This window comes from Ovis aries, chromosome 21, assembly GCF_016772045.2.
Source record: "Ovis aries strain OAR_USU_Benz2616 breed Rambouillet chromosome 21, ARS-UI_Ramb_v3.0, whole genome shotgun sequence".
NCBI lineage: Eukaryota > Metazoa > Chordata > Mammalia > Artiodactyla > Bovidae > Ovis > Ovis aries.
Window position 1 is genome coordinate 25,554,341 of NC_056074.1, and position 14,824 is coordinate 25,569,164.

Consider the following 14,824-nt stretch of genomic DNA (forward strand, 5'->3'; position numbering starts at 1 on the left):
TTAAAAAAAGAAGAACGAAAACTCTTCCTGTCAATTAGAACTACCTGTTTTCAGGTTTCAAGGTAAAGCGCCAATCTATAGTATGAAAGGCATGAGTATGGATAGTTGGTCAGCTGAAAGTATTCCTGGCAATTTCCAGACATGAATCTAGAAGGCTGCCTTGAGTATGTTTGCAAAAGCACACTAGAAACATGAGGTCCAATCGGGCAGCTAACACTACAGATGGACATAAAGGACTCATAACCTTTCTCTCTGTGGGAAAGCCATTTTATCAGGACTCTTGCCACTATTCTTACAATTTCCAGAAATGAAGTACCTGGATTTTTTATTCTAAACCTCTTTTTTTTTTTAACTGATCATAAGTTTCTTAGTTAAGCTTCAGGTTTTTCTCCAGTAACTTACTGTTTTGACAGTCTACATATTTTTCTTAATTTCCATACACAATTCTAGAAGTCTAAATTTTGAGTATAAACAACAGTAACTAGGTACCAGTACAGAATTTTCAGTTTATAACTCTCTTTCACCTCATCATTCTAAAGAGCATACTCAGTTTTGAGAAACCTGGGACCCAGAGGCTCACTCTAGTTAGTGGCATGGCTGGGGGTGGGGGAAGAATACTGCAAGCCTCTACCTTCCAACCCAGTACAGTTACCAATACCGCATTCTAAAGAACTGTCTAGTCTACTTGATGATATTAGGCAGACCTTGGTTACAGAGTTAGAGCTACATAAGTTTAAGCACAGAAACATACTTTTGGTTTCCTTACACAAATATTTACTGAGTGCCTACTTAGCGCAAGCTCCTTATTAAAAGTGCTGGTTAAATCTTCCATCTTCCCTACTAGATTCTGATCTGAAACCAGGGGCCTTCTTTTTTCTATTCACCACTGTAATCCCAGTAAAACGATAGCGTACTAGGCCCTCAGGAAACATCTATGCGAGCTGTATGAAGAAAAGAAGCGAAGCCAACAGCAGTCCCCTTATGGCGCTCCAGAGCGTCGTACAATCGGGGAAGGCCAGTCTGTAAGGAATGTGGGAAACAGGTGCTGAAACACTTCTGCCTTAGGAACCGTGTGATTTTTGTGTGTTGGTCTTTAGCTCAACAGGAACAAGCCTCAACTAAACACAAAAACGTACACAACGTCTCAAACGGTCGTTTCCAACCGCTCTCCCTCTTCATCAGGCCCCGCCTCCCGAGCCGCGGATTCGCCCTGCAGAGACCGCCCGGATCCCAGCACCGGAAGTTATGTGAGGTTGACGCCGTGACGTAACCTCCGGTCGCAGCTGACTTCCGAGGCAGACGCGGAAGTGCAGGAGGCGCCTGGAGTCGGTTCGGTTACCTGGGTCGCCTGGCCTATCCAGGCGCCTGGTGAACCTTCCAGAGAGGTCGCTTTTTAGAGGGCCCCTCCCGCCAGCCCAGCCCAGACAAAGCCGGCATTGAGGGCCGCTCCTCAGCGGAAGGGCCGATGCAGGCCGCGCCCTGGAGCCCCCATAGCGGGGCCGGACCATGAGCCTGCTGGGCAGCCTGGCCTCCTCGCCGCGAGACCCGCTGCAGTCCAGCAAGGCCAGGATGAAAAAGCTCCCGAAGAAGAGCCAGAACGAAAAGTACCGGCTCAAGTACCTGCGGCTGCGCAGAGCGGCGAAAGCCACGGTGTTTGTAAGTATGCCGCCGCTCGGGCCTTCTCCACCTTTAGCCCCTCCTAACTCGCGAAATCGTTCCCTGAACTGTTCCCCCTCCCCGAGTCGCAGTGTTAATAGATTGTTAGCTCTTCCAGGGTACATTACTTGTTGTTAGCCTTGTGCGAATTACGTAATTCCTGTAATTCTGTTTCCTTGTCTACAAATGAGCGCTAATAACTAACTACCTTGCTGAGTTAATGAAGATTAAATGAGGAAAGTTAAGGGGCCAGTACCTAGAAGGTGTGTCAGGAAGCTTTAGTCATCCTTGGGACTTCCCTTGTGGTTCAGAAGGCAAAGCATCTATCTACAATGCGGGAGACCTGGGTTCGATCCCTGGGTCGGAAAAATTCCCTGGAGAAGGAAACGGCAACCCACTCCAGTACTCTTGCTTAGAAAATCCCATGGATGGAGGAGCTTGGTGCAGGCTACAGTCCATGGGGTCGCAAAGAGTCGGGCAGGACTGAGCCACTTCATTTCTGCCACAGAATCCTTGGAAATGCCTTTGGTTCTCCAAAGAAACTTGAGAACTCTGGCAGAGCCCTGACTCCAACAAGTCAAACACCTCATTGTAGTTTGTTACTTCCATTACTGCAGCCTGTTTGCCACGCACTCCGCACACCCACAGCAGACCCCCTTCCCTGAACAGGCATATGAAACTTTCAGTAGTCCCCGCTTCTGATCTCTTGTGAGTCTTCCGAGTTTTCTGCTGATCTTTTATTGTAGGTGCAGCGGGTTTATTGAATGAATGAACTCTTTCTGGTTTGCCAGCCACAACTGTTAGACGAATTTGTGGCTTGCTCAAGCTCAGCTCAGTGCTTGGAGAGAGCAAGTATCTCAAATGTCTTCCTGCATGTGAATCAACACCTTACCTCTTTGCATACCAAAATTTGAACATCTCTTAGCTTTTTTGGACGCCCAAGGAAAGGTTTGGAAATTAGAACACTTATTCTGAGGAGATTTATTTGCCACCTGCTATGTGTACTGGAGAGAAGTAAGAAAAGCAGAATTTAAAGGACTTGGTATCTAATTGATGTTGCCTTTCTTTTATCCCTAAATATTAGCGGTACCTAAAGCTTGGCACCTGTATTAATTAGACTATTGGTTCCATCAGACCCATGAAGAAAGTTCTGTGAAGAAAAAAGGTGTTGTTTTGATCGTTCAACATTTGAGGTTCCAACTGTGGAACATCCAGATTGAAACAGTCCCCTCAGGACTCATGTTTGGGAGATGAATGGAGCCATCAGTAAAGAAAGATGATGCTTGAATACATATAAATAGGTTGTGAAGTTTAAATTTTACAGACTAGACTTGATTTTGTTCCATCCAGATTTTTCTCTTTAAGGTTCATTACTGTATGCTTTGCTTTGGGTTAGGTTGCTTTATAAGCTCCCTAAGAGTCAAGGCACTTGGGAATGAGGACATTCCCCGTGGTTATAAGGGTTAAGCTAAAGTATCTATAGATTTGAGCAGTATGGCCTTCTCACTGCTGAAGGCTACCCTAATTAAGGTGACCATATGTGTTTATTTTTCTGGGACACCCTACTTTGCCGTATTGTACTGGCAAAATCATTACTAACTCCCCCTTTTCACTCAAAGGTGGTGCAGTTTCCAAATTACTACTCTGCCCATAGTAGAAATTGGCCCTATCTTTACTTACAGGTTTCTTTACAGTCTGTCTGCAGTGTAGACTGACTCTTCTCCCTAGCAACACATAGCTCTTTGGTTTGGAATATAACTCCTCTTCTCAGCATACTTTGATCTTTTATTCCTTTTGTGTGATTATATTCCAAATTTTTCTTCAAGGAAAATGCTGCTATTTGTGATGAAATTGCTCGTCTTGAGGAAAAATTTCTTAAAGCAAAAGAAGAGAGACGGTGAGCTGGGGTCACTTTGTGTTCAGAATCACATTTTTGGTGATTGATGTGGTGTTGGTGCCCTTGGGGGGTTTTTCCTCCATCAAGATTTTTCTACTTTGCACCGGCCACCAGTGTGGTCCAGAGAAACTCACAGCCTGTGGTACTGATTCATAGCAACCCAGGTCATGTTAGACTATTGATGATGAAACAGCTCTCTCCATCTTTCTGACAAAACCCTCTGACCACATCTAATAAGTAATCTTATTATAACTCTGCTATTATAAAAGCCAGGGAATTAAAAGCTACATTTTTTTCCCTACAAATATTTATTCAGTTTGTAGGAATTGATGCTTTTGAACTGTGGTGCTAGAGAAGACTCTTGCAAGTCCCTTGGACTGCAAAGAGATCCAACCAGTCCATCCTGAAGGAGACCAGTCTCCGTTGGAAGTACTGATGCTGAGGCTGAAACTCTGATACTTTGGCCACCTCATGCGAAAAATTGACTCATTGGAGAAGACCCTGATGCTGGGAGGGATTGGGGGCAGGAGGAGAAGGGGATGACAGAGGATGAGATGGTTGGATGGCATCACTGGTGCGATACACATGAGTTTGAGTAAACTCCAGGAGCTGGTGATGGACAGGGAGGCCTGGCGTGCTGTGATTCATGGGGTCGCAAAGAGTCGGACACGACTGAGCGACTGAACTGAACTGAGTACTCTGAGTGAGCAGCTCATGATATGTGCCCTTTGGAAGCCTAACATCTTCCAGCATCCAGTTAGAAGAGCTCTCCATATGCAGAAGGGATGCACTGTAGTCCTTTATTCTTAGCTTCTTGAGGTGTTATCCTCTGGAGCTTCGTTTTTCCCAGGGTTCAATAAGAACTTTACTTTTGTGAATGTGATCATCTTTGCATGTACTTCTGACTTTTACTAGTACTTCAATAAAATATGGAATTGAGACAGAACAGCAGCTCATACCCTTTCTCCCTTTCCTCCCCAACCTCAGGTACTTGCTAAAGAAGCTCCTCCAGCTACAGGCCTTAACTGAAGGAGACGTACAGGCTGCAGCTCCTTCCCACAGCTCCAGTTTGCCTCTGACTTACAGTGTGGCCAGCTCTGTGGGAACCCTCCAGGGAGCTGGGCCAGTTTCTGGGCCGAGCACTGGGGCTGAAGAACCATTTGGGAAGAAATCCAAGAAGGAGAAAAAAGAAAAAGGCAAAGAGAACAACAAACTGGAAGGTACCTTGGGGAGAGGATATCAGTTGTCCTGGTGGCTCAGCAACTAATGAAAAGAACCTGGTCCTGACTGGTAGACACTCGGCTACAGAGATGATGTAAATCCTCACTGGTCCTTAAGCACCCCTGGTAAAAGCCCTTGAAAACCAAGTGTCTTCGAGCCACTCCGGGTAGAGGAGTCATGGTTAGACCTGATTAAACATAATGAGAGCAGTTCAGCACCTCCCCCACTTCTCCTACACTCCAAACTGTCTGGGAGCCTCTAGTTCAGTCTTTCCTAGAGGCAGGGAAATGGGCTCGGTGGCCTTTGAGCACACGGATGGCTTGGGAAATTGCTGACCTTATAAGTGAAGCCGGAAGCCTTACAAAATATAAGGCTTCTAGATCCTAAGAACTGATGCTGAAATTGGTTACAGCCAGGTGGGTGGGTTAGAAAGATAAACAGGGCTTTGGGGAAGAGCCCCATTTGCCCTTTCAGTGTGTGCGTAGAACCAGGATTGTCTCATTGCTCTTAGCATCATGTAAATTTTTTCCCTTCCCCTCAGCATTGGGAGGGACCTAAAGTGGGTGACCCCAGATTTGCGTTTCAGTTCTGAAGAAAACATCCAAGAAAAAGAAAATGGAGGCAGGTGCTCGCAAGCCGGTTCAGCCCATTGCCCTGGACCCCTCAGGACGGCCTGTGTTCCCCATCGGACTGGGGGGCCTAACAGTGTATAGCCTGGGGGAGGTGAGTGAGCCCAGCGACCAAGAGAGAGGAGCAGCAGAGATTCGGGAGTGGGGTTGAGCCTTCCCTCCCTGTTCCCATTAGCAGCAGTCCCTTGCTGATCCAGACCAACCCCTGAAAACCTCTAGTCCCTAGGAAAGCAGATTGTTTTCATCGGCTGCACATCCAGCGCTCTTTGTCTCTCTGATCTGAGTCACTCTTTTCAGCCCCAAGGTGGTTCTAGAGGCTTCCACAGTACCCTGGGCTTTTCAGTTCTCCAGCGACCTCAGTGGCAAGTTGGGGGGATCTTCTCTTTTCTAGATCATCACCGACCGACCTGGCTTCCATGACGAGACTGCCATCTACCCCGTGGGCTACTGCAGCACTCGGGTCTATGCCAGCATGCGGAGTCCGGACCAGGAATGTTTGTACACCTGTCAGATCAAGGACGGTGGCACGCAGCCTCAGGTACCCGCCCTAAGGATAACTGCTGGGTTTCGTTTCTTTTTCCCCTCTTTTTCTGAGAAACTTCTCTGTGACAGGCACTCTGCCAGTAAGTGATGGAGCCGGGATGTGAATCTGCATCCGTTTGATTCCCTGACTGACACCCCTTCCCCTAAACCGTCCTGCTCCTCACAATACTGGTGACCGTGTGAGGCCTGACCAAACTGCTCGTGTGTGGAGTGCAGGCTTACGCTCAGGGAAGATTAGTGTGACACTCTGCCAGTTGAGGTGGAACCAAAATGGAGGCAGCAGAGAAACTATGTATTCACTTTTGCCTGCACACGCTCTTTTTCTTTTTTAATGTATTCATTTATGTTCGGCTGCACTGGGTCTTCATTGCTGTGTGCGGGCTTCTCATCACGGTGGCTTCTTGTGGAGCACGGGCTTTAGGCGTTCAGGCTCAATAGTTCTGGCGCATGGGCTTAGCTGCTGCATGGCATGTGAGATCTGGGACCAGGGATTGAGCCCATGACCCTGCATTGGCAGGCAGACTTAACCACTGGACTACCGAGGAAATCCCTGACTGCGCGTCCTCTCAGTGCTGTGGTTCAAGACGGTTCATTTTCCCACACTATGTCCTCTGATCCTTGGGGAAGATAGACTGTTGTCAGAGTTGCAGGCTTTGCTGTCTGATGATGTTGCAAATGGCTGGAAAATAGGGTGGAAGCTTGGAGCAGAAGCTGAGAGCCTGCCTGCCACTTGCAGATAATACTGCATCGCTCCTATCCTTGTTAGAAGGCTGTTAAATGCAGCTGAGAGTTCTGATGACCTTGGCCATGCAGCATTTCTGTTTAGAAAGTGGTTTAACAGACAGACTTGATGTTGTAGCAGTGTTTATAACAAATCTATATATTTAAGGAAAATCTAATCAGAATCCTAATAGAATGTAAATGGCAACCAACAAGCTGGTCGTTAATTTCCTCTGGAAGTGTTAGCTCCTCAGTCATGTCCGACTCTTTGCCATCCCATGGACTGTAGCCCACTAGGGTCCTCTGCCCATGGGATTCTCCAGGCAAGAATACTGGAGTGGGTTGCCATTTCCTTTTCCAGAGGATCTTCCCAACCCAGGGATTGAACCTGGGTCTCTTGCATTGCAGGCGGATTCTTTACCATCTGAGCCACCAAGGAGCCCTGAAAGACAAATGCTAAAGTATTTTTGAAAACACAGATTCTGTAGGGTTTTTTTGTTTCTTTTATTAAGCCATTAGTCCATCCAGACAGAATTTTCAGGTACCTTGTGAGCTTTCATTTTTTTTCCCTAACTGACATCAAGTGACACCTTTGAAGTGAAGTGAAGTGGGCTTTGCTTGTGGTTCAGCTGGTAAAGAATCTGCCTGCAGTGCGGGAGACCTGGGTTTGATCCCTGGGTTGGGAAAATCCCCTGGAGAAGGAAAAGGCTACACGTAACTCCAGTATTCTGGCCCAGAGAATTCTACAGACTGAGCTTTCCTTTTCTCCCCTAACTGACATCAAGTGACACCTTTAATGTATACTAAATACATGTAATACTTCGTTGTGTTTCCAGACAGTTCTGTTTCATCTATTTGACTATAAATGCGAGTATGACTTTTACTTGCTTTAGCTTCATAGAAGGTTCTATACTGTAATATGTTAAAACACAGAACAATATTTTTATAGTCCTAGGGTGAGGGGAAAGGTTTTCTTAAGCAAGATGTTAAAGTAGAAGCCATGATGGAAAATAGTAACAGATTTGACTATTAAAATTTTTAACACTTCTGAATGGTAAAAACTACCATAATCAAAGTTAAAACTTAAGCAACAAACAAGAAGAAAACATATCACAGTGGATTAAAATCCAGATAAAGTGCTCTTGTAGTCTAAGATATAAAAGCAATCAGATGAAAAAAAAAAAAACAGGTATTTCACAGAAACAGTGCAGATGGTCGATGAGAGCAGACAGCACTCGTAGTTAGGGAGATGAAAACAAAACAAAAATCTTATTTTTCTCATATGCAAATATCAGATAATAGCAAATGTTGGCCAGCGTTTAGGAAAACAAGTACAAATGGCATTAGTAGGAGTGAAAATTGTAAAGTTCCTTTTTTTGGAAGGCTGCTGGGGTAGTATCAACAATTTTAATGTGTGAATCTTTGGTCCAGGATACTTCTAGATATTCTGGAATGTCTTACAAATGTGAACAGAAGAGTTACATGTAACAGTATAATTGCGACATTGTTTGCAATAGCAAGAATTTAAAAGTAGCCTAAATAGCCATCATTAGGAGAACAGTTAAAAATTAAGATATATCCACCTTGTGTAATATTATACAACAGTTAAAAGAATGAAGTAGAGAAAGATTCCCAAGACCAAAATAATACATTTTAGGCTTTTAACTGCTTTGCTTGGATAGGATATATAAGTGTATATACAATATGAAAGATTGGAATTGGTGTGATCAATATCAAATAGAAGAGCAACCCTGAAATATTTAAAGATAATTGTTCACAGTTTTTTCATGAGTTAGCTGAGAAATCAGTATAAACCATCAGAATGTTAAATTTGCAACAAATGTCATTGAAATAACAAAACCATTCTGACTGAAACTACTGACAATATAATTTATTATTGACAAAATTTAAAGAGCTTTGAAATTCGACACAGGAAGATTGAATCACATGAAATAATAACCACAGAAGAAAACTAACAGTAGTAGAAGCTACTCAGTAAGGTTTGTTTTGGATTCTTAGAAAAAAATGAAAAATGCACATAATTGTAGATACATATATACTATATATAAATATATATAGTGTGTATGTGTGTGAGTGTATATATATAGATATACAGAAAATAGATTAATCCTGTGTGGAATAATTTGATCAAACTTTGAAAGACTGGAAACTGCTTAACTGAACTTTATAGAAAACTGATCAAGGAATTTAACTGACTAAATATAGAACCTGTTACAGAAAAGAATTTTCTTTTTCTTATTTTTTGGTCAAAAGTATTTTAAACAGTATAGAAAGTTTGTCAGGGAATTGTTAGCTAGATCACACTTGTTACAAAATACTTTCCTGGCAAAAATTCCTCAGTATTAGTAGAATTTTGATCTAAGTGTTTCTTTTTATAAACAATCAAGATATTTTGCAACTCAAAAAATGACGTGAAATGGGGATTTGTAGTCAAAATGGCCTAGATCTCTTCCTAGATATTGTAAAATCAACGTAAGATTATGTGGAGAACAACCTTATTTGTTGTAAAATATCATCTGTATTTATAGCTTAAAATATGTTAGTGGCTAAGAAAGCATCTGGAAAGGTATGGAACAAATTAAGCATTGCCCTCTGGACAGTAGTTAAACAAAGGGTGTAGAATCAAACAGTTGAAAAACCTTTGTTTTATGGCTTGGAGTGTCTAACAGCCAAGACACTGTTAAACAAGAGGTGCACCTTGCTTCAGGTTCCAGAGTGAAGAATAGCAGTAGCAGCAGTGTGATTCTGCCACCTTCTCCCTAAAGACTGGGCTCATTGCTCCTTTATCTTTCTCAGTTTGAAATTGTTCCTGAAGACGACCCCCAGAATGCTATCATCAGCTCCTCTGCTGATGCCTGTCATGCAGAGCTACTCAAGACCATCAGCGCGGCTATGTAAGTTGACCAGTAACTGGAAGGCAGGCTAGAAAGGTCAGTTGGGGTACAGTGAGACCTTCTCTCTTGCTTTCAATGAGTAGAGAGCCCTTATTGTATAGAAAGCTAGCCTGTGTCCTTGGTGTAACTTGGCGGCTACAGGCTCCAGACTCTCCAAGTCAGGAAAGACTACTCTGTGTGTTCATACTCATCTCTCAGCTCTCAAGCAAAAATTCTCTCTCCCATTTAGGGGAAAACTAATACCCAACCTGCATCCGTCTGGAGCTGACTTTTTTGGGTTTTCTCATCCAACCATCCACAACCTGATCCAGAGTTGTCCAGGAGCTCGAAAATGTGTCAAGTAAGTGGGGTCGAATCCATTTCCTTGAAAGAAGCTCCATGATCAGTGGGCCAGGGACTAAACTGGTGGTCACGGCTCTGCTTGCTCATCTATTTACTGAGCTGCTTCTGTACACAAGGCACAGGATTGTCTTCTGCGGCCTGGGGACGGTTGTGAGGGTCTCACCATATGTGTGCATCATGACAGCAAACGGATGGGGAAGTACTGCAGAATAAGTGTCACTAGAGACGCCTGTCTGTGTGCTTTTCAATCTGTTTTTCCAGTATATAAATAGGAGAGACCTAAAGAAAAAAATACCTGATCCCTTTGGAGGGACGAATGGATTGTTAACAGCCAAAAGACGACTCAATAATGTTCCCTTTGGTCTTGCAGTTACCAGTGGGTGAAGTTTGATGTGTGCAAACCTGGAGACAGCCCCCCACCACAGGAACAGCTAGAGAACGACATAGCTACAAGCTTTGCAGCCTTTCAGAGACACACCTTCGATGAAGATCATAGTGATCCCATTCTACAAGGTATCTTTTCTTTTTCCCTTCTGGTTTGAAAGTTGACCATTTTTAGGCTGCCTTCCCTCTTCCTTCATCGCCGAGTATCCCACTGACCTGGGCAGTGAGTGACAAGGGCTTTCCCTGCTCCAGCCACAGGTAGCCCTAGCAGAAGTCTCAAGACATGGCTGAGATCCTGGGGTGGCAGGGCTCACCAAGAACTTAGGGCAGTTCATTTTCTAAGCTGGATGTCCTCAGCAGAACTCTAAGGGGAAGTTTACTGTGGGACTTGAAACATAACGTAGTGAGGAAATCCATGGCCTTAGTCCTGCCTGTGCTCCATGGATTCCCCCCACCAATGAGTGGAGTGATCAGAGGATCCAGCATGGGAGTCATATAGGGAGAGCTCTGGACTAGAAATGAGAAAATAGAATTAACTTCTCTGTCTTTGCCCACTGTGCTCTATAACCTTAGGCAAGTTACTTAATCTATTTCCGCCACAGTTTTCTCCTTTTTTTTCTTTAACATTTAAGTTTAGTTGATTTACACTATTAATTTCTGCTGTACAGCAAAGTGATTCAGTTATACATACACACTTTATATTCTGTTTTGTCACAGGATATTGACTGTAGTTCCCTGTGCTGTACACTAGGACCTTGTTTTTTATCCATTAGGGGTGGTTTTTATCCATCCATCCATAAAATATCCATACATTTTATCCATGTATATACTAGCCTGCATGTCTAGTCTGCTAATCCCAAACTCCCAATCCTTTCCTCTCCCTTGGCAACCACAAGTCTGTTCTCTATGTCGATGAGTCTGTTTTTGTTTTGTGGATATGTTCATTTGTGTTGTATTTTATATTCCACATACAAGCAATATCATATGGAATTTGTCTTCCTCTTTCTGACTTACCTCACTTTGTATAATAACCTGTCCATCCATGTTGCTGCAGATGGCATTATTTCATCCTTTTTTATTGCTGCATTATATCGCCGTGTGTGTGTGTGTGTGTGTGTGTGTGTGTGTGTGTTTACATGCTACACCTTCATTCACTCAGCCATCGGTGGCTTGGCTATGCTGTTGCTGTGAACACAGGAGTGCGCACGACACCCCTGGTTATGGGCTTGTCTGGGCGTGTGCTCAGGAGTGGGATTGCTTGATCAGGTTTGTAACTGTAGTGTTTTGAGGAACCCCCATACTGTTCTCCACAGTGGCTGCTCCCACTGACATTCCATCAACAGTGGAGAAGGGTGCCTTTTTCTCCCGTCTCCAACATCTATTATTTCGTAGACTTTTTAATGATGGCCATTCTGACTAATGTGAGATGGTACATCATTGTAGTTTTGATTTGCATTTCTGTAATAATTAGAGATGATAGGCATCTTTTCTGGAGAAGGAAGTGGCAGCCCACTCCAGTGCTCTTGCCTGGAGAATCCCAGGGACAGGGGAGCCTGGTGGGCTGCCGTCTATGAGGTCGCACAGAGTCGGACACAACTGAAGCGACTTAGCAGCAGCAGCGGCATCTTTTCATGTGCCTGTTGGACATACGTATGTCTTCTTTGGAGAAATGTCTGTTTAGATGTTCTGCTCATTTTCAGTTGGGTTTTGTTTTGTTTTTTTAACTGTATGAACTATTAGTATGTTTTGGAAACAAAACCATTGTCAGTCACATCATTTGTAAATATTTTCTGCCAGTTCATAGGTTGTCTTTTCATTTTATGGTTTCCTTTGCTATGTGAAAACTTTTTAAGTTTGATTGGATCCCATTTGTTTATTTTTGCTTTTATTTCTTTTGCCTTGGGAGACTGACCTAAGAAAACATAAAACATTCAATTTATGTCATATATTTTGCCTGTGTTCTCTTCTAGGAATTTTATGGTGTCGTATCTTATATAAAGTCTTTGCCATTTTGAGTTTATTTTTGTGTAGGGTCTAGGGTTGCAATTGATTTACATGTGGCTCTCCAGCTTTCCCAGCACCACTTGCTGTATTTCAGCCAGTTTGTTTCATTGTAAAAGTAAATATCTGTCCTGTCTTATCAAGCAAGGGCAGAATTGGTCTGACAGATGTGAAGGAGTTGAAAGAATTAAAAGGATATCTGTGTGTCTGATCAAGCCAGTCTCTTAAGATTCCCAGGCAGCACTGGAACTTAAGAAATTTTTTTCTCCAGGATCCTTGGATCTCCCAGAGCTTCAGCCTACCGCCTTTGTGTCTTCTTACCAACCCATGTTCCTGACCCATGAACCCTTGGTAGATGCTCACCTACAGCACCTGAAGTCTCCATCACCGTGTAGCCCATCTCAGTCTTCAGATTGAAGTAAAAGGGATCGATACCACATCATTCTCATCAGGATGGGTATTTTGGCTTAATTAGATTATATAGAAGAAGGCAGCAACTCAGGAGTGAAGAAGATAGTAAATTAACACATTTTGTCGCAGAGGTTCCCATGGTGACAGCTTTCCTGGGAAAAACTTCAACTTGGTTTTATTTTTAGTAATAAATTTCTGATGACAGTTCTGCTTATTTTCATCTTGTTGTCATCACGATATAATCAGAATTTTACACCTTCTGACAACCCTCCACCCTTGATCTGAGCCTGGGTCGTTGACTGTCTCAGCCCCTGCAGCCAGCTGCTACTTTATCTTCATGTCAGTGTGATCAGAATCAGATCCTACTCATCCCCAAGCTGGAAGGTCCAGTCCAAGGCCCACTATTCATCTTCTTCACATTTCACAAAAGGATCTAAAAAATCATCTCTAGCCTTGTCTACATCCCCTCTGTGGCTCCACTGAATGCATTGAAGCCACACACTAACAGAAATAACATGATTGGTTCCCATCCTCCACAAGACTCACCCCATCAGTTCATTAGTTGTGTAATAACACTGGATTCTATATAACAGAATTTTCTGGACTCCACTTAGAGCATTAAGGTAGAGGCTTACCCTATCACTGAAGCCCAGCCAGTTCACCTCCACCGTACCTTGTGTGATGATTCACTCTCAATCAGCTAGGAACCAGCACTGGCTGGAATGGAAGGAACCAAAGGAGGCCAGACATAGAAGGATGGGGAAGGAGTGGTGAGAACTGGGTTGTCACTGTGCTACAATCCATAGCCACTAATGGAGAAAACAAACGGGGGGCCTGGCATTTTAATGGACTGTATCTGGACAGCAGAGGGATGGATCAAATGCAGCCTTTAGAGCACATTACACTGGCTACCACAAGGTATCAGAAGCTAAAGTGACTAATGTTGATTTTATGACTCTTAATTATGGTCTTACAAGTTTGTATAACTTTTACAGTGCAAAAATATAATAAAATATGGATAATAGCAAATCAGGGATAGAAAGGAGGTCACTCAAAACTGTTGGATGTTTTTCGTTTTTCTTATTTCTCTACATCAGATGCCAGAACCCATTTGCACTTAACACAGAAATGGTATCTGCTGCTTTTAGCACAAAACCTGTATCTTCCCATTCTGTTACAGCCCAAGTTAATTACAAGTTCACAGTGAGCTTCATCCTAAGAAAGATATTAAAAAGTTTTTATAAGGTAGTACATGAAGTGAAGTGAAAGTCACTCAGTCGTGTCCAACTCTTTGCAACCCCACGGACTGTACAGTCCATGGAATTCTCTAGGCCAAAATACTGGAATGGGTAGCCTTTCCCTTCTCCAGGGGATCTTCCCAACCCAGGGATGGAACTCAGGTCTCCCGCACTGCAGGCGGATTCTCTACCAGCTGAGCCACAGGGGAGCCCATAAGTCAGTGCGTGGTTTACTTCAATAAGCATTCATTTGTAGCTTCCCCAGAAGTGTTTTTCAGACTACAAATCTCAGCCTTGTTTGTTGTTTCCAACTTTGGCAGTCAAGACCCACGTCTTTTAAAATTAAGTTCAAAGACAGAACATACCGGGATGCATCACATGCTGAAAGGTTGAATTCAGCTAGTACACATGGGGATATGTGGAATGATCCAAAGTGTTTTTACTATGAATTGTTGTTTTAAATAACTTGAAAAAATACTGTCCTAGCTATACACTTAAATTTTTTTTTCATCTATTGGATTGTTAAAGATTTCTTAACTTTGACAGTATTCAATGTTGGTGAGAATAGGGGGGAAATATGGGACTCTACCTTGGTGGGAATGTCAACTGTTGAATCCTTTGGAAGGGTTAAGCTGTAGGTATTAAAATGTTAAACGTATTTATCCTTAAACCTGTTAGTTCACATTAAGGACCCTAAGAGATTAAGTGTAGAATGATGTTGTCATGTAACAGTTATCACAGTTTAAAACCCTCTGTGTCCATTCATGGCAAATTGGTTAAAGTATGGGGCACCCACAGACTGAAGCAAATGAAATCTCTTTTCACTTTACCTAGGAAAATTATTTTGTTAGAATAAGTCAAAAACAC

The 14,824-nt window shown here is 43.2% G+C and overlaps 1 protein-coding gene across 1 annotated transcript; it reads left to right on the forward strand.

The window, feature by feature from the left end:
- Positions 1–1,282: 1,282 nt before the first annotated feature.
- On the forward strand, positions 1,283–12,923 carry TBRG1 (transforming growth factor beta regulator 1). The gene is made up of 9 exons (XM_004019502.6): positions 1,283–1,656; positions 3,483–3,553; positions 4,541–4,773; positions 5,361–5,497; positions 5,795–5,941; positions 9,484–9,581; positions 9,811–9,921; positions 10,294–10,436; positions 12,580–12,923. Exons 1-9 carry the CDS (start codon positions 1,507–1,509, stop codon positions 12,723–12,725), a joined length of 1,236 nt encoding a protein of 411 aa, XP_004019551.1. The 5' UTR covers positions 1,283–1,506; the 3' UTR covers positions 12,726–12,923.
- The last annotated feature ends 1,901 nt before the right edge of the window (positions 12,924–14,824 follow it).